The 20,415-nt window shown below is 50.1% G+C and overlaps 1 protein-coding gene and 1 long non-coding RNA gene across 3 annotated transcripts in view; both read right to left on the reverse strand.

Annotated features, from left to right (window-relative positions):
* The window catches only part of MLLT1 (MLLT1 super elongation complex subunit), a 57,009-nt gene that overhangs the window by 14,385 nt on the left and 22,209 nt on the right, over positions 1 to 20,415 (reverse strand). For both annotated transcript variants that reach the window (XM_079115334.1, XM_079115333.1), the window contains exon 4: positions 3,302 to 3,445. In XM_079115334.1, the coding sequence (XP_078971460.1) occupies positions 3,302 to 3,445 (144 nt within the window). The remainder of the gene's footprint in view (positions 1 to 3,301; positions 3,446 to 20,415) is intronic.
* On the reverse strand, positions 16,841 to 18,746 carry LOC306646716. The gene is made up of 2 exons (XR_013759943.1): positions 17,712 to 18,746; positions 16,841 to 17,601 (listed from the first exon to the last, which is right to left on the reverse strand). It is a non-coding gene; the product is annotated as an uncharacterized lncRNA (long non-coding RNA).

Consider the following 20,415-nt stretch of genomic DNA (forward strand, 5'->3'; position numbering starts at 1 on the left):
CTGGGTGCCAAGGGGGAGTGAAGCAGGCTCAGTGGTGCAGAGCAAAGAGAAGCCTAGGATCCCAGGATGGCTGGGCCCAGTGGGGGTCACACAGCCCCAGGCATGACAGACAGGAAGGCCAGGCCAAGAAGACTTGCAGAGTGTGCCAAGAGGCACTGAAGGTGGCTGCAGTCACAGCTGAGCCAAGCGCTGAGATTCAGAGCCCACAGGCCCAGCCAGTAGAGGCAGAAGCCAGTCGGACACCACGATAAGTAAGGCCCACGGCAATGAGCAGCTTCTGAGGGGTCTGCCGGGATGCGAGGTCAGCAGGTCACATACGTCCTGGGGGATGAGTCTTCCTCCCTCCACCTGCAGCAGCTGAAGCTGACTCAATCAGAGCCTGAGGCTGCAGGGTCTGCAAAGCTGCCTCACACGCAGCTACCTGCGGGGAGGGAAGTGCCGGTTCCTGCTTTTGCTTAGAAGGCTACAGAAAAGGAAGGGCTCAGGTCCTTCCAGGAAAGTTGCTACCTGCCTGGCAGCAACTAGGCTTCAGTACACCTGCTGCAGGGACAGCGTGCTTGGGGCAAGGTCTCCAACACCAACACTATAGGTTAACATAGCGACGGGGCTAGCCACTCAGAGAAAGCCTTCCAGATGGCAGCGAGATGGAACAAAATAAAAGGCACTTTTAGAAAACCTTGACTCGGGAGAAGCCCCACTAACGAGCTTGAGCACCTGGGATTCCTTACAAGCCAATCCTTTCGTCTGCAGATGCGATGGGACACTGGGCTTTAAATGGGCAGTACATGGGGCTGGGGTTGTGGCTCAGTGGTAGAGGCACTGGTTTCCATTCTCAGCACCACACATAAAATAAATGAATAAAGGTCTATTAACATCTAAAACACACACACACACACACACACACACACACACACACATACACATATACATAAAAAAGAGGGCAGTACAGCCTTGGGCTGTCCCATCTGTGAACTGCTCATCAGAGCCCCAGCCCACAACACCACCGTGGACATGTCTGCCCCCATCCGTGCCCTACCAGCCCAGTTCCCTGAAAGCATGCCATGTGAGATCCTCTGTGCCTCGGCTGGCAGCTCCACGCATGCACAGCTTCACAGACAGAAGCCTGGCTCAGTCACAGATAGCTCCTGGAGGCTTTGGCTGATGCACTCCCAGATCTTTTTCTTCTACTCCTGTGGGAGTTCACCTTCCCTCCCTTCAAATTAACTGAACCAAATCCCTCCAAGGAGAGCATTCCCTGCCTTCCATGTGTCTCTTCTCTAACCAAGATCCTCAGAACAAAGGAGAGGGGCGGGTGCTCAGCCAGCTTGCTTCTTCCTCCACAGGGTGCTACTGTGAGGCCCTGGCTCCCTGACAGAAACGCAGGCCCTTGGCCAATGGGCAAAGAACAGAAGACAGCTCTAGGAGCATGGGGCTGGCTCTGACTTGCTAGGACAGTGGGAAGCCCTGCTCCCATTGCTCCCAAGGACAGCCTGAGTTCCAGATCACCAAGCGAGACCCAGTGGAGGGAGAATACAGACAGCAGCTCAGCTCCTTCCGCCAGTTCTCCCAGCACCACCAGCTGCACAGACAGGGCTGGGGTCACTGCTGTGGGATGACAAACACTGTCCCTGAGGACACTAAGGAGACTGGAAGGTCTAGCACAGGGGCACAGTTACCTGGTCCTGGGAATCACCTGGGAGGGTCACCGTCCCAACCAGGCCGCTCCTAGGGCTAGAAAGCACAATTCGGCTGTCAGCCCAGGAAGACCAGGAAGTTCCAGACTGGCCAGCCAGCTCCCCTGGGCAGTCCTCTCCAAGAAACAACAGCACCAGGCAGGGACCACTATGCAGACCACAGCCCAAGGGCCTCTCTGGGGTCCAGCAGGTGTCTTGGGCCACTTGCTCCCTCCAGACTGGCCCTTAGCAGACTGAACCAGACCTCCCCTCCCGGCCACTTGCTCACCTGCTCCTCCCTGCCCTGTTTTATGTGTTGTGGTGATGCCCTCAGAGCCTCCTCTCTTCAGAGCACAGGAAATGCCTCTTGCAGAGGCCAAGAGGCCTAGGGACGCTGACTACTTCCTAAAGAAATGTGACTGTGGGCCTTCAGGGGACGCCCACAAATGCTCTGTGGAAAATACATGGCCACAAAAAGCAGGTGGAGAGCAGAGTGGGGAGGTGTCTGGGACCAGACCTCCCCACACCTTGGCCCCTCCGTGTAAGCCCTCCTGTGTCTTGCGGCCTCCTCAGGCTCTCCCAGCCCTCGCCGGACAGAGCAGAACCACAAACAGCGCTGTTACAGGAGCATGGCAGGACTCGGGACTTACTCAACCTTCAACCAGGGATAGACATTACTTTTATTTAAGAAGAAGAAAGCTCCTAAAAGACCCAACTGTACGAACAAGAAGGTAGGAGTTGTGTCCGAGCCCAAACGCCACCTGGAAGTGGGCCTGTCCAGCAGCACATGCACAAAGCCCACACTCTTTACAACACACACAAACCACACACACATGACATACACACATCCTGCACAAACACACCGTCAACACAGCACACACCTAGGGATGCACACACCCCAAACACCCCACACAAACACCACACAATCTACCCCCCAGGCACACACACACCACACACCTGGACAGGCACACTCCCACACACACATGCGTACACATGCCTGGCCCGATTGTAGCATGGAAACAGGACAGCACCTCAGCATGCTCGGTAACCTTGGATCACTAAAGGTGGCTTTGATGTCCCTTGACCAAGACTCAGGCCTCCACCTGCCTTCACAGATGGTACAGCTGGCAGCCACGTGGCCTGTCCTCCTCCTCATCAGCCATCAGCACCCTGAGTGCCCTGCCTGTGTCCAGAGCCTGAAGAGGCACCTGGAGGCTGTGCTCAGGCCACCACATAGAGATCCAGGACAGAGTGGCAGGCAGCACATGCTGACAGGGTGCCTCCCGGATGGCTTGGTGCCCAGTACCAGCCCTGCCCCACCAGCTAAGGGTGGCACAGGCCTGGCCACGCGGATAGACAGGCCTTGCACCCGGCTTCACGCCACACGCAGGAAGATGCTAATTATCCACAGCCGCCCAGGAAACACCAGGACGGCGAGTGCTTCAACTCCTGGTTCACAGCTGCCAACGCCCAGCGCTGGCTGGGAAGCCCCTGGGGCTAGCCAGCTCTGCTGGGCAACAGCTGCGCAACTGGCACTCATACATCCCAGCCCAGGAGCCAGCAGAACACCCTGGGCAGGCATGGCAGCTACTGGGCCAGGCGGGCAGCCCGCTGCGGGTCACACTCACCCCGCCAGCCATCAGGAGCTTGTACCGGAACTCAGTGGTGGGGTTGTTGAAGGTGAGTTTCTCACAGCGCAGGTGGTTCACAGGTGGGTTACCCTCCAGGTTCAGGAACAGGTCGTAGGTGAAGCACACCTTCCTCGGCTCCTCCTTGAACAAAGGAAACAAGGAAGTCCGTGTCAGGGGCGGGCAGCAGGCTGAGGCTGCAGGACAGGGAAGGCTGCCAGCTGCTGGCCCTGCTTGCTCCTTTACCCAGCCCTGTTTGTTTTGCCCCCAGATCCTCCTCTGCTGCTTCTCCTCTATTCCATCATTCAACTAAGCTAACTTACTACTTGTAGTGGACACAGCAAAGGAGGCCTCCCCAGGAAAAGACAGTCATCAGTCACATGTTCTCTGGAGCTTACAAGAAGTACCTGCTGCTGGCATGCAGCCTTGTGTGAGCACTCCCCTTCAGCCCTCGCTGCGTGGCTGACAAAAGGGAAAGTGAGACTCAAAAACACACAGCTCACCAGTGGCAATACTGAGGCCTGACCTGGCCAGAAGGAGCCCAAGACCCAACTCACAGGACAGGCTGCGGCCCAGAGCGACTGGTTGGCAAAGGTTAGAAAAGAAGTGAGACAACTCTCTGGTTTCTAGGTGGCTTATCCACATCATCCTGCACTGGCATCACCCCAGGCATGGAATAGCACCCAATGTGAAGCAGGCACTCGAGGGACTTGTGGGACGAGTGAGTGGAGCATTCACAGGGGTAGCCACGAAGAAGAGACAGACTAAGGGCTCTGATGCCAACAAAGATCAGGGGGTTCCTAGAAAGGGAGCTCTTTCAGCAGCCCTGGTGAGGCCTAGGGTCACAGGGTCACTTTTCCACAAACCTGACAGAACAAGTCATTTTCCTATTCTTTTTCTCAAGTCCCATCCCACCCCAATTGACATAAGCTTCAGGTCCCACAAAACCTAGATCTGTTCCCACTGCAAAGACAGCTCACTGGTTAGAAAAATGGGTAACTAGGGGAGTGTGGGGAAATCAAGGCATGAGAAGTCGCAAGGCCAGGAGGGGAATTCCTTTAACAGTCCCCTCAGCATCCATGGAGGATCGGCTCCAGCACCACAACAGAAACCAGAATTGATGGAGGTTCAAGTCCCTCAATCCGGTGACTGTACAGAACCTACACGCACCCTCCCCTGTGCTTCCATCATCTCTAGGTGACTTCTGAAACCCAATGCCATGGAGAGTTATGTTAACAGCTGCTGCACTCTACTGTTTAGGAATGCTGACCGGGAAAACAGTCTGTACAAGTTCACTACAGACCCACGTCTTCTTTTCTTCTGAGTATTTTTGATCCCAGGTCTGTAGATGCAGAATCTGCAGGTACAGAACCCAAGGATTCAGAACCTGCAGATATGGAGGGCTGAGCATAAATGATGGCTATGCCTGCATTCATGAATAAGGGTGCCAAGGGACACTTCAACAGGGACAGAACAGTCTCTTCAACAAATGGTGCTCAAATGATCCCTGGGTATTCACAAGCAAAAGAATGAAACTGGATCCTTACTTCAGAACATATATTAAAAAAAAAACTAAAAAATGGACCAGACACATAAATCGAAGAGCTAACTCTCAGAAGAAAACCAGGGTACAAATCATAACCTTGCATTAGGCAATTTTTCTCACGGAAGAACCAAAAGCACAGGCAACAATAAAAAACCAAAATTAGACTTCATCAAAATTAAAAATTTTGTGTTACACACTATTCAAGAGGATGAAAAGATAAGACACAGTCGGGCATGGTGGCACACCTGTAATCCCAGCAACTCGGGAGGCTGAGGCAAGGGGGATCACAAGTTTTGAGACAAGGCTCAGCAACTCAGTGAGAGCCTAAGCAACTTAGCAAGGCCCTGTCCCAAAATAAAAAATAAAAAGGGCTGGCTCAATGGTAAAGCACCTCTGGGTTCAATCCCCAGCACACATATACAAAAAGACAACCGAGTGGAAGAACATATTTGTAAATCATTAATCTGATAAGGGCTTACTGTTCAGAATATGTTAAAAAAATAAAATAAAATAAAATAAAAATCTTACAACTCAACAATATAAAGACAACACAATTTAAAAACGGACAAAGAATGTGAACAGATATTTCTCCAAAGATACACGAATGGCCCATGAGTCCAAGAAAAGAACAGCATCATGAATCATTAGTAAAATGTATATCAAAACTCAATGAAATAGTACTTCACACCCATCAGGACAGTTAAAACACATGTGCACACAAGGAAAATGAGTGCATTGCTGGTGGGAATGTGAAACGCAGCTGTCACTTAGGATAAACTGGCAGGTCCTCATCTGCTACGTGGGCAGTAACCAATGACCCAGACCATCTAGGTATCCAACCAAGAGAAATGAAGACATTATAGTCACACAAAAACATGCACACCTATGTCCAGAGCAGCAAAAGAGAAATGACCCAATGGCCATCAAAAGATGAAAGGATGAACCGTGGCTCCTTCACCCCAGGGGATATTACCAGCCTTAAAAAGAAACCAGGCACTGACATGTGCTACATGCATGACCTTGAAAATACTGTGGCTAGGAAATAAATCAACATAGGAGGACACAGACTGACTTCACTCACATGGAGCAGCCAGAGTAAGCGAGCCCAGTGAGACAGAGGGGATTCGTGGTTGCCTGAGGCTGGGGGAGCAGGCCCATAGGCAATGAATGCTGACAGGGACCAGGTTTCCTCTTGGGGTGACAGGAATATTCTGGAATTTTAAAAACTGTGATGACTACGCATTGTGAATATATTAAAACTCAAAGTGTGCATACTTCAAAGGGATAATATTGATGGGGCATGAGCTACATCCCGGACTATTAAAATACTGTACAACAGAGAGAAAAAACTCTGGGTACCAGGGTGTTGGGGGTACGGGGTGGGACGCTGCACTCAGGAAGTCCAAGGAGACTTTCCTGCTGCTCAACCCAGCAGCTTCTGGGTCCGTTTTCCATTCAGCCTCTTCCTCTGGCAGCCTAAGCTCACAGGCTCATCCATTTTCTTGTGTAGGTGAAAGAGAAGGGGGCAGAGTCAGGGGCTTGGGCTGCCACCTGGCTAAGTCTCCTAGGTCACTCTGCGTGGACAGGTCATGGTTTACGCACACACAAGTGCTGCTAGCCCTGGGACCAGTCATGCCTCAGTTAGGACTAGCCGGCAAGGTACCCATTTCAACAAAGAGAGGAACTGCAGATGACACACCGTGACGGAAGGAGAAAGGAGCCTCCAGGAAGAGTGGGTACAGCGAAGGGCAGACAGACAAGCAGATGGGCCTTCTCAAGATGACGCCGACCAGTGCGGCCGACTCTAGCCTGGTCTCGGAGGAGAGCCCCTGTTTTCAGAAAAGAGGGTTTCAACCCAGCCCAGTCCACACCAGACTTGGAAATGTCCTTTCCCTATCGCAGGTGGGCATGTGTCCTAATTTTGGGGTAAGGCGACAGAAAGTAATTGGCCTAGGGAGGGCTTTCCGTCCAAAATAAAACAAAATCACAAGGTCTCTCATCATCTCTCTTCCTGCCAGAATGCGAAGAACAAGCAGTGGCAGTCTCCACAGGATGATGTGGGAGAACCCCAGACAGGTGAGTGCTGCCCACCCACCTCCGGCCCCACAAGAAAACCAGACCCTGGCTAAGCCCATCATGCACTTGCCGTGGGGAGACACTAGAATGTCACCAAGTCCTTCCTTCCTCTACAAAGTCAGGCAGTGCTTCCCGACCAGATAGGAACCTCTCCTGTACTCCCTTCCAGGTGTCCATCCATTTTATCAAGGGCCTGAGGGCTAGGAGGACTCCTCAGAGGCTTGGACAGGCTTGGACAGGCTTGGAGGAGGCACGATCCCCATGGGCAAGACAAAAGACGAGAAGCTCCAGGCCAGACCAGCAAGGAGAATGCGGGGTCTACAGAGGAAACACGTCACAGGTCAGAGTCTCCTCACCAGGAACCCACATGGTTAAGGCTGAAAGGGGAGGATGGAGAAGGGTAGCAGCAGGGTCCCCTGGAGGGAAGAACCTCTGCTCTCTGTGGAGAGGGAGCCTGTCCCAGAAGGGTGAGGGCATGAGCTCAGGCAGGACAGTCAGCATCACGTCTCAGAAGTCACACCCTCTGGCCTATGTGCCAAGCACAGGTCACCGGATGTCAGGGCCAGGCCAGGCGCTGGCATGACTCTGACAGGCCAGAGAGTAGGTGGCAGCCAGCACCCATCCCACCTTTCTCAGAAATGATAGCACCAGGTAGACACACAGGACAGGTGAAGAAGGTCAAAGGAGGCAAGCCATGCAGGTGTGTGCTGGAGAAGGCACGGGGAGGGCGGGGGCACTGCTGTTGGGCCTGTGAGTGACAACCAGAGTTCCAATGTCCGCCTGGCCAGCTTCACAGACAGCACCAGACGGGATCTGCCCGTGAAGAGACTGTTTTCAGACTGGGGACCCGCCAGCAGGCAGCACAGCTGAATACCCCCGGGGGAAAGAGCCAGTAAAGCCCAACAGCTCCAAACTCTTCAGAACAAGAGACCCAGTTTCTTCAGCAAAGTAACTAGCTGCAAAGGCAAAGAATGGAGGAAAGCGGGGGTAGGGGGAAATGTACAGATTAAAGGGATCTAAGATCACAAGGTGGGGAACTACCAAGATCCTGATCCCGAAGGGAAAGAAGCAAACATTTTAAACACTGACTTATTAATGGATCAAGGGATTGTTAATGATAAACTAAACTAATCAATAACAACAACAGATCACCTTTGTAACCCACTGGATCGTGACACCACCAATAGCAGGCTGGATATCTGCTGTGTCCCTGCAACCTAGACCTGAGCTAGCTGTCCTAGATGGTGACCGCTCAACACACATTCATGCAAACGTGGCGTGGGCTACAGCAGCGTCCTCAGCAGCGATGGAGCCTGAGGAGGCATGGTATCTCACCTGAGACACAGCAGGAGGGTGCAGGGTCCTGGCGGCGTTGCACTGCTAGGACACTGTCCACCTCGGTCAGGTAATGAGGGTGGAGCCTGTACTGAGGCCAGGCGCTTTTCTGAGCACATAACATATGTAAGCTCTTCCACACACAGGCGTCCTACTGTTCCCATTCCGCAGATGAATAAGTGAAGAGCGGTAGAGCAGGAGGCCTGGAGCCCATGGAGATTGTAGTTTGTGCCCATTCAAGCAAATGCAGAAGGCAGGGGTGGCAAGGAGCAGCCAGGTAATGCTCTAATGGACACCTGAAGAACACAGCGCTGGACCAAGCAGGGAGGGCCACGGTCTGGACCTGGAGCACCAAGCACAGCCTGCCTCGGTCCTGGGACAGACTGCTGCCATAAGTCACTGCACACTAACAGTGGCCAGTGGGATTCCCTCTGGACTAACCTCAGGCCTTAGGCTCAGCATCTCCTGGGGATTACACAGCTGTCCCTGAAATCATGGCCTCCTGAGAGAGGTCAAGATGTGCCAGCACTCTAGGATGGAGGCCAGGCAGCACGCCAAGTAAGGACAGGCTGAGGTCTAGGTAGTCAGTCAGTGACCCCAGAAGTTCCCCTTTGTCATTCTGGCTGGACCCCAATCCGCTCCCCCTCTAAACAATGGCAGCCACCCACTCCCCAGGCCATGGGTTGTGAGCCAGCGTCTCTCCAACCTCAGCAAACTAAGATGCAGCTGAACTGGCCAAACCAGTGCTGGTGCCAAAACCCACAGTGCACACCCTGTCCACAGCATTTGGGGCTCAGCTGGGGAATTGATGCCATGAGCCTACAAGCCTATCTGCTGAGAAGGTCATGGAAGCCCAGGTGCCAGCATGACCCTGGCGAGGCTCCTGGCCAGTGGCTAGCTAGCTAACCACACTGAGTCCTCAATGCGGCCCCTCCTGTGGAGGACTCCACACTGGTTCTTCTTCTCAGCCAGCCCTGGGGGCTCACATGCCTCACAACATCCCTACAAGACGAATAATCCAGCTTTTTGAGAACTCTGCATGAGGAAAGAACACATGCACACCAGGGAAGCCGGGAAGGCTCCCAAGGCAGCAACTGGGATCGACGAAAGGGGCTTACTCAAAAACAAAAAAAATAATAATATGGGCTGTGGGTGTGGCTTGGTGGTAGAGCAAGTGCTTGGCATGCGGAGGGCCCTGGGTTCCATCTCTAGCACCAAAAACTACAAAAGTAAATGAACACATAGAGCAGATGACAAGGGAGACTGACATTACTGGATATATGATGGGAAGGAATTGCTGACTTGCTAATTTCTAGGTATGATGATATCATTTTTTTAAAAGACTCTTTATCTGTTACAGACACTGAATTATGTACAGATTACAAGATATGATGTCTAGGATCTGCGCCCAAGTGATCCTGGGGGTAGCGGTGAGAAAACCTCGCACGCGGCTCAGTAATTGTTGAAGCTGGATGCAGACAGAGCTGCTCGATTGCTTTGCCATTTTTTCTAACTCTATATATTTTAAATTTTCTATTTAAAATAATATTAAGTATATACGCTTGGCTCTGCCTCCAGCCTTCCTGTGGCACAGCTCTTCGCCGTCTGTGTCCCATTGGCCTGACTCCAGCCTGCTGCTGGGCAGAAGGCAGGGCCCAGGGCAAGCCCCTCCATCCACGGTCCTCCAAGGTCACCAGGCAAATGCCTCCCTTTCTGCTGTACCACAGGATTTACACAGTGCCTGGTTTTGGCCACCAAAAAACCGAGACTGATTTGCTGTTCTAACCATCTATCAGGAGGGGAAACTGAGGGGTTAGTGCCATCTGAGCATATGTTGAAGCCACACAGAACCAATAAAGGCAAACACGCTAATCCACACATCAAAAGCCCCCCACATCCACAAGGCCTTGCCATTCCTTTGAACCAAGTTCTCCCATGCTAGGTTCTTGGGTTCCTGGCCAGGCCCACAGCAAATGAAGGGGGCCGCTCTTGCAGCAGCAAGAAGGAAGTAGAGGCGGTTCAGTAAGAAAGCAAGGGAAAGAACAGAAAAAAAGAGGTCCAAGAAATAAATGCCACCAAACCTGAAATCCCAGGAAGCAGTATGACCCAAACAGTCACGTAAGCATGTAACAGAAGGACGGGGAGCGGCAGTGAGTGAGGCACTCCCACAATAGTGAGACGTCTCACAGACACCAGAGAGAAAAGGCAGGAGCTCCACGTGCAGGCTCAGGAAGGTCCAGAGATGGTAAGTCTAAAAATACAACACACAGGGGCTGGGGAATGCAGCTCATTTGGCACAGTGCTTGCCTTGCAAACACAAGGCCCTGGGTTCAATCCCCAGCACCATTAAAGAAAAAAAAGAAAGCAACACACACACACACATTTGGAAGTACACACAACTAACTGCTCATCGTGACTACTTCAAGGCCATCAAGTGGGCTGGGGAAAAGACTGCCATTCCTTACAGCCTCCACAGATCACCTTTGTAACCAACTGAACTGTGAACTCCACCATGGAGGGCTCTGCTCTGCCACCCCTGGAAAGAACTGATATTACAGCAAGAGACAAAGAAGGCAGATTTGAGCCACACTGGCCTCTTCTTCCCAGGTTGTGTGACTCTGAGCAGCTTATTCCTCCTGCTTGTGCCTCAGCATCCCCACCTGCAAAGTGGAAATAAGGGAACCCACTCCACATACAGGTGCTCAAAATGCTGCTTATCAGCACACACTCCATGGAAAGAGCACCCCACAGGGTGCCAGGAGAGAATGAGCTGTGAAAGAGGGAGCAGAGAGCCCACTGCTTTAAAAGAAATGCTTAACAAGTGAATGCAAGACATGCAGAAGGGCCTAGAACCTGGACAGTCAACCACTGACCTCCTGAGAAAGCAAGCAAACTAAGCAGAGCTGGCAGGGAGTTCGCTGTGTCTGCGGTACCCTGAATGTGCTCCCAGGCCCAGAAGCAATCAGAAGCAACAAGAAGGCAGAAGGGCAACCCCGCCATGGCAGAGAGCATTCCGGGAATAGCCAAGCATGCTTAGGCTCCGAGTGGGCTCCCACAATCTGGAGCCCCTGCTCACTCATTTCTCCCAGGTTAACACCAAGGGGGGAAGGAAGCAGCCTGAATGCGCACGCATGTGTACAAGGGCAATGTGAGAAAGAAACCTAGGCCGGTGCCTGAGATGGGGAAGGGGAGCCCAAGAGGAACCCCAGGAAGAGAGCAGCAGCAATGCACCCAGGCTGACAGCACTGAACCTCAGTGTCCCTCTCTACAAGAAGATACCTCACCTGTACCACTGGGTAGCCATAAGACAAGGAGACAGGGGCCACAGCCCCTCTGTCCACAGCTCCATGGGTGCCCTGCACACGCAGGCATGTGCCCCATCCCACCCCACCCCAGGTGGCTGTCAGGCAGAGTCTAGCGAAAGGCCTGGTCCATTCAGGGCTATTGCCTGGCCTGCCTGCTCGCAGCCCCTAATCCCACTGTGGGCAGCTGCAGCTCAAGGGCCTTCAACTTGCACTTCCATTTTCTGCATGAAGCTGGTGATGGTTGCCCTCAGGCACGTGGCCAGGGGAGCTTCCCACTCCATGTGGTACCCTAGCTTTCTCCAGGGACCCAGGAGGACACACTGGTGAAGGCAAGCCATGTGCCTTGGCGGGGACCACCACACAGGGCATACTGCTGGCCCCGTGCCTCCTCTCGTGTACTCCAAGGGCACCTTGGCCCTTTCAAGGGGCTTCTCTCCCCAGTTCCAGACCCCCACCCTCCTGGAAGTACAGTAGCATCCTGGGTCCCACTTTGGGGAACAGAATGACACTACATGGAAAGACAAATCAAGTGAGTTGGCCTGCATTCGTGTGGCCTGTCACAACTCAGCAGCCCCCTGACCTTTCCCTGTGTGTGCCACACAATGCCCCTTCTGTTTTGGCTCCTTCAGCAACCCACTGGTAAGGCCTTCCCGCTCAGTAGCATCAACCAGTTAATTGTCCCTGGGAGAGAGCTGTGTAGGCTCAAGAAGGGGCTGCCCACCTCCTGAACTGTGCAGAGTCTCCAGGAGTCTGGGAGCCTGGGAAGGGAGCACAGGGGCAGGGGGCTTCCATGCCTGCCAGTTCAGGGTGATGGTGAAGGGTATGCTGAACAAGGAGAACCTGGATCCCCACTTGTGTCACTATGGACACAAGGCTCTCTCCAAGGTTCAATCTAAATCAAGGGCAAGAGCGGAAGTCTGATCAGCCCTGGCCTGAGAAGGTTTTGCAGCCGTGAGCCTTTTCTATTCCAAAGAGGGTGGAGAGGGGTGCAGAGCATCTGGTGGCCCTGGCAAATCACCAGCCATACCATATTGCCAAGGCAGCTGCCCATGGCTCTCCAATGCAAGTCAGCCAGGACATGTGGAGAAGAGGCCTCCAAGGGTGTCAGGGCTCTGAAGCAGCGCCATTCAACTCACTCTGCATGACACCACGCTCGCCTCCTCCTCAACATGCCAAATGCCCTTCCTATGCTTCAGAGGACTGAGTTTGAGGAAGGCCACAGATACTTCATGACAGTGGCTCGCTGTCCACTAATGGCTGGCTTTGTGAGAGGAGAATAACTAATATTAGCTGTGATGACCCATGAACTTCTTTTACATTTCAAAGTTTTCGACATTGAACTGTCCCTTAAAGTCACTGTGTACATGTACCAAATGTGCCAGTGAATCCAAGGGATAGCTGGCAGTGAAAGGCTGTGCCCACAGAGGCCCCTGACAGGTACTGTGAGGGCAGCAGCACCCAGGCCAGAGCTCGCTCGAAGAATAGCCATGTGGGCACTTGGGAGGGGGCTGTGCCCCACACCAGCTGAGAAAGGACAGTCAGTGTCTCTAAACTGAAACAGCCTCTCCCACCTGCAACTGACTGTCCCACCTCTCAGCTTTGTCAAGGGTTCCAAGGTGGAACAAGGAGGCAACCAGCTCTCATTTGAAAAAGAAAGCAGCAGATTTAAGAGGATTCCCAAGGGAGATTCAGTCACATCAAAAGTCCAACTGCAGGTCTTAGCTAATGACTCAAAATGAAACACAAAACCCAGCTATGCTGAAAGTACTCCCACTGTGCCACAAAGCAGGTAAACAGTGGGGTCATGGAGTGACACAGCCAGAGGCCTCAGGAGCTGCCCCAATCAGAGGGAGAAAGGAGGGAAAGGGCAATGGGTAGGCCTGAGACTCGGGACATGCGGCAGCAATTGGCTCCTGCCCACGCTCTTGCTCCCAGGACCAAGCCACATATGCCTGGGGACCTCCAGGTCAGCCCTGGAGCTCCCGCCCTGTGGGTACTTCAGCACCCATCTTCTCCAGGCCCTGACCTGCTCTCTAACCAAACCCAGGACACAGACAAGTACTTCCTGTTTGGCAGTCACTGACTTCCTTTTGGGAAAGGCTGAGCCAGGTCTGCTCTATAACATGACTGACACTACAGACGGAGGGCTGATGGGAACCTCACAGGATTCTGAAGCCACTGCCACTAGATCTTATGCAAAGAGGCAAATGAGCCCAGAGGGTTCAGAAGAATCAACCAGTTATTGAGGGTCTAGAAGCAAGCATCATCACTTCACCCTAGCACAACACACTCCAGGGGGTCCCCAGTGTGTTCCCTGCTCAGCTCTCCACGTGCCCACCTCCCTTCCGCACCCACATCTGCATGCCCATCACCCTGGCTCTGCCCTTCATATAGCTGCCCCTTTGCCCAAAAGGGTCCCTGTCCTCACTGACTCTGTCACCTGCAGGCCTCTGCATCAACCTCAGCTCCTACAGGAAATTCTCCCCTTTTGAGCCAGGTCTCTACACTTTGGCCTCACGGAGCTGAGAATGCATTCTGATGCAGTCGCTTCCATGACTGTGTGGCTCTCCCTTGCCTTTTCAGCTGTGAACTCAAGAAATGGGGCCACGTCCCCTCTGGCCATCAGGCCCTAGACTTAGTAAACATCTGTTGTGTAAATAAATCATCAAAACTCCAGCAAACGAAGGAGAATCTTAAGCAATTACTCCTTCTCCTCACTGTACATTGAGAATTTTTTCAGCTCTCAATTGCGAAGAGTACATGATCACCACAGCCCTCGGAGCTCCACCTTCTAGATGGTTCCCTCTGCCTCCAGACACAGCATCTCTACATGGACTGCCAAGACTGGCTAGAAGAAACCAGGGTCCTTGGGTCTGGCCCAGGGTTTTTAGATACAATATCAAAACACAACCCAGGAAAGAAAAAATAACAGTAAGTTGATTATCAAAATATAAAACCTGCTCAGCAAGAGATACTATAAGAGAATGAAAAGATGAACCACAGACTTGGAAAAAATATTTGCAAATTATACCCCATCAAGAACCTGTACCCAGGCTAGGGAGATAGCTCAGCTGGTAGAGTGCTTGCCTCACAAGCACAAGGCCCTGAGTTTGATCCCCAGTACCGCCAAAAAAAAAGAACCTGTACCCAGGATATATAAAGAACTCTTAGAACTCAACAATAAGAAAACTAACTGAATTTTAAGAGAGAAGAAAAAAGGCAAAATTCTGAACAAATACTTCATTGAAGAAAATATCTGAATAGCAAATAAGTACATGAAAGACATTGGATGTTCTCAGCCATGGGGAGAGGCGACTCAGCTCAGGAGATGTTTCACACAGCACAGGGCAGCTGCCATCAAATACAGGCCAACGACCATGAGGTGTGCAGCCTGGGCCTCCACGCTGGACAAGCCTGGAAACAGGAGCAGCCGTTGTGGACACCTGGCAATCGGTCAGCTCAGCAGAGGATCGAAGGCCCCAGGAGTTCCCCTGGAGTAGAGCGGTCATGGGCTGGTAGGGCACAGCTCTGGAGGCACTCCATGCTGAGGGACAGTGCGTGTGAGATGGAGGGGGTGGTGTCGTGGGGACTGCATCCCAGGAGAGCTGTTTAGAGACCACTATACACCCACTAGGAAGGACAGAGGGGAGGAAGAGGAAGGAAAGGGGAGGGGAGAAGAAAAACAGCACAGCCACTTTAGCAAAAGCTGGGCCACACCTTGTGAAGACTGAGAGACAACTGACACGTGACCCAGCAATCCCCACTCCTGGGTATTTACTCAAATCAACAGAAAACTTAAGTTCACACCAAGGTTGGAATGCAAGTGTTCATAGCAACTTTACTCATGGTTACCAAATCTGAACAACCCAGACACCCCTCTCAGGTGAAGGGACAAACTGCAACCCTTCACACCCCAGAATGCTACTCTGCAAGAGAAACAAACTATTCACTCCTGCCACAGCTCCAAGGAACTGCAAGCACATTTTGCTAAATGACAGAAACCAGACACAGAGCTACATGTTGTCAGATTCTGTTTATATGGCAATCTGGAAAAGGCAACTCGCAGGGAGGAAGAGATGAGGCCCTGGGGAGGTGGCTTCAAAGGGACAGTGTGTGGTGGTCTAGGGGCAGAACTGCTTTGCATGAAACTGTCACAGTAAGGCATGACTCTTAGCATGTCAAAACCCAGAATGGATTCCAATGAATATAAACTGAAAAAAATAATAGTGATAATAACCAGATGGAAGTGAGAAGGGACTCAAGACAGAATGTAGACTTGTTAATGAAAACGTCACAGCTACAAATGGATGACAAAACATGCTGAGGAAGACTCGGGAAAGAGCTGCCACAGACACCTGGTAAAACCATGTCCTGACTAGATGCTGGGAGGCGAAGACAGAACTGCACACACACTGCACTCTGCTTGGTCTCTCTCACCGAACAGAGATAAATAAAACAGAACAAGAAACAATGAGGTGAATTACATTATTTAGTTCTTTGGAGAGATCAACTGAATGGGCAAACTCTGAACTAAACTAAGAAAAAAGTGAGAACACACAAATCACCAAAACCAAAAATAAAAGTAAGAACTACCAAGCTGACAGAAAGTGAAAGAATGTAAGAGGACACTCCAAAAATCATACCTCAACAAATGTGAAAATGGACATATTTCTACAAATGAATTACCAAGACTGAATCAAGAAGCAGTAGAAATTCCCAACAGATCTAGAACAAGAGAATGAATCAGTCATCAAAAACTTTCCCGAAAGTCCAGAACTGGACGGCTTCCCTGTGGACTCCAACAAATGTTCAAAGAAAGAGGGCTGCACTGGAGCTCCGTGGCCAGCGCCTGCTGAGCATGCCCGAGGCCAGAGGCTCCATCCCCAGCTCCACACATAAAAAATAACAATGAAATGAAGAACGACCGCCAACCTACTCAACTCTACCAAAATGAGAAGAGGAGGGAATCCTGCCTAACACATTCTATAAGGTCAGCATAATTACCCTGTTACCAAAGCACAAAGATGCCCAGGACAACTACAGACCAATATTCCTTATGAACAGACACAAAAAATCCTCAAAGAAACACCAGCAAGCCAAACCTAATAGCATCATAGCCAAAAGGGACTGGTCCCAGGAATGCAAGGGCAGTGCGACAGAAAATCAGTTGACATAATACAGCACATTAGTAGCAGGAGAGAGACACCCACAATTTTCTCAACAGAAGCAGAAAAAAAAATGTGAAAGAATTCAACATCTGTTCATGATTTTTTAAAAAAAAAAGTATACAAGTAATAGAAGATATATCTCAGTCTCATAATAAAAATGTTGAGGCACTGGGTTCAATTCTCAGCACTGCATATAAATAAATAAAATAAGGGTCCACTGCCAATGAAAATAAAATAAAGAAAAAAGAAAAAAAAAAAATGTGTTTGGTCTCTGCCCCCAGTCCTGGCACAGAGCTCCTAAAACCCTTGTAACTTCCTGGGTGATCAGGATGACACAAGCAGGTTTGTTGTGGGGAAACCAACACATTTGGTGTCAGAAACGCTGTGAGTAGAGAAAAAAAGTGTTGTTGGGTTTTTTTCTCTCCTCTTAGAAGGTACTTCCTTAATCTGATAAAGGGCATTTATGGAAAAACCAACAGGGGACAACACAGTCAATTGTAAGACTGGAGACTTTCCCCTGGTGTCAGACACTCACCAGGAAGTCCATCTTACCAGCGCTACTGGACACTGCTGGAAGCCCTGACCAGAGCAATGAAAAGAAAGGCAACCACACTGAGAAGGAAGAGGTCAAACCAGCTCTACTCAGAGAGCATGAGTCCATCACAGAAGGTCCTAAAAAGACAGACTACTAAAGGTAATGAACAAATTCAGCAAGGATGCAGGGTAAAAGGCAAACATGCAAAAAAATCAGGAGCATGTCTATCCACCAGCAATGCACAAACCAAAAAACAAATTAGGACAATTGCATTTACATAGCATTCTAAAGAATAAAATACCTAGGAATAAATTTAACCAAGGAGGTAAAAGACTCTCAAAAACAAAATGTTGGGGCTGGGGCGATAGCTCAGTCGGTAGAGTGCTTGCCTTGCAAGCACAAGGCCCTGGGTTCGATCCCCAGCACCCCCCCCTCAAAAAAAAACAAAAACAAAAACAAGTTGCTGAAAGGAATTAAAGACCTAATTAAATGAAATGACATGCCATGTTCACAGAACTGAAAGACTTCATATTGCTAAGATGGTAACAATCTCCAGATTCAATGCAATCCCTATCAAAATTCCAATGGAATTATTTGCAGAAATGGAAAAGCCAAATCTCAAATAGTCATGTGGAAAGATGCTATGGTATCAATGGGGTTGTCCACTCCAAAACTCATGCTGTAACTTGACTGCCATTGTGACAATGTTGGAGGTGGAACCTTTAGGAGGTGATCTGGTCATTAACAAGGAATAAGGCTTTTCTCATGCACCAGGTTAACGCTGGCTCTTACGGGAGTGGGTTAGTTACTGCAAAAGCAGACTTTCATAAAATGAGGCCACCTGCCTGTTTTGTCTCTTATGCACACACCCTATTATCCTCTAACTTCTGCCATGTCTTGAAGCAGCAGATGCAGCTGCCCATTCTTGGACTTCCCAGCCTCCTGAACCAGAAGTCAAAATGAACCTGTTTTCTTTATAAATGACCCAGTCCCAGGTATTCTGTTAGAATACAGAAAACATAAAGGAGCCCAGAATAACCATAATCATACTCAAGTGGGAGGGGTAAAATCTGAAAAAGTTAGAAAAAACTCACACTTCCCAATTTTAAAACTTCCTCGAAAACAACAGTAATCAAAACGGTATGGCCCTAGTATAATGACAGACATAGAAACCAACGCTATGGAATTGAGAGACTAGTTTTAAACCCAAACTCTATGGTCACTCTATTTCAACAAGGGTGCTAAGATCACTCAATGGGAAAAGAATAATTTCTTCAATAAATGGTGTGGGTCATCTGGAAAACAGCATAAAAGATTACAGCTGGATCCTACCTCATTCCACACACAAAAAAGTTCACTTAAAAAGGACCAACTTCATAAACATAAAAACCAAAACTCTGGGGCCGGGGAGATAGCTCAGTTGGTAGAGTGCTTGCTTTGCTAAAGCACAAGACCCTGAGTTCGATCCTCAGCACCCAAAAAAAAAAACACTGAAACTCCACGGGAGGCTGGAGGTGTAGAGCAAGTGCTTAGCATGTCCAAGGCTCTGGTGTGCTCCCCAGTTCCAAACAACAAAGCAAACACCATAAAACTAGTGTAAGTGAACATGAGGAGTGATTCTTGAGAACCTTGGAGCCAGGGGTTTGAAACCAAAAGTGTGAGCAACAATCATGACAAAACAGATAATTGTACTTCAAAAAAACTTAATTTTGTGCATAAAATGACATTATCAAGAATGTGAAGACAACCTACAGGAAAGAAAATATTTGCCAATCACAAAGAACTTCTACAAAGCAACAAGAAAAAGACAACTTGAAAATGGGCAGTTGTATGCAGACATTCCCCAAGAAGGTATGCGAATAGCTAAGGATCACGTAAGAAGATGCTGAAGGTCACAGCCACTAAAACAGCTGTAATGTGAGAGAAAACAAGCACTGCCAAGGACACAGGGAGAAAAGAAGCCTCATACACTGCTGGCGGAAACGGAAAATGGTACCCTCGAGTGCGGAGGACTTGGCAGGTCCTCAAAACTTAACAGAATCACCTCATGACCCAGCAGTTCCATTCCCAGGCATCAACCCAAAGTAGTGGAAAACTGGTCCTCCAACAAGGCCACCTACCAACCCAAAGAGAAGCTCCACTCACGGCAGCTAAGGAGCAGGCTGCGGTCTATCCCCGGACGGAGGTCGACATGTTATAGAACAGTTAAGTCACATTATTCATGGATTCCATGCTTGTTAAGTCACCTACTCACTAAAGTTTATTTATAAACCCAAAATACTAAGGTTTTCATAGTTATTTGTAAACATATGCAGAACAGCAAAAACTCCAGGCTGCCCAGGGGTCAAGGGACAAGGTGGTGCTGTCCACTTACAGCAGCTCACACTGTGAACACTGTTCTCACAGTGCATTTAGTGCCACGTTCTCCACATTTCTGGTCCCCCTCCCCCCCACACTCTGGCTGTTTAGAAGGAACTCCACACGTACAGCCACAGCACTGTCCAGAGTTCCTGAGGCAAGAAGAGGAAATATTTGCATTCGACGACGAGCCTCGCGCAGGCAGGACTCACAGTGCTGATGGCCATGGCTCAATATCAATGAACCAACAGTACAGAACAGGGTGTCTTTAAACAGAAACACACATAACCAAGTTATGTATTCATCAGTGGACAAAAGACTGTGACTAGAGGAACCTTTGCCTGCATTTCCCTCCGTACAACTGGGCAGTATTTGCTAATTCAGTGTTTGTTCTCAACTAATGAGAACTGACTGTATATACAGAGTGTACTCAGCCATGAAAAGACAGGTTGAGCATTTCTAACCTGAAATCTGAACCATTTTGAATTCTGGATTTTCACATTAGGGATGCTCTATGGGTGAAGTCTATACAAATAACCCATAATTCCCAAAACTCCAAAATCTGAAAAACTTGTGGTCCTCAACCTGTCCTGGTATAGGCCACAACCTCGAAAGCAGGCTGCCTGAAAGCAGTCACCAGGTGCAAAACGTCCCATGTTTACATGATTCCACTTACCCAGAATGTCCACACCCCACAAATCCATGTAACAGAAAGCAGATTAGCAGTTGCCAAAAGAGGAAGGAGAAATGGAGAGTAAAAGTTCCAGGGCACCCTCCTGGGGTGATGAAAA

This window comes from Sciurus vulgaris (genome assembly GCF_902686455.1).
Source record: "Sciurus vulgaris genome assembly, chromosome: 16".
Taxonomy (NCBI): Eukaryota; Metazoa; Chordata; class Mammalia; order Rodentia; family Sciuridae; genus Sciurus; species Sciurus vulgaris.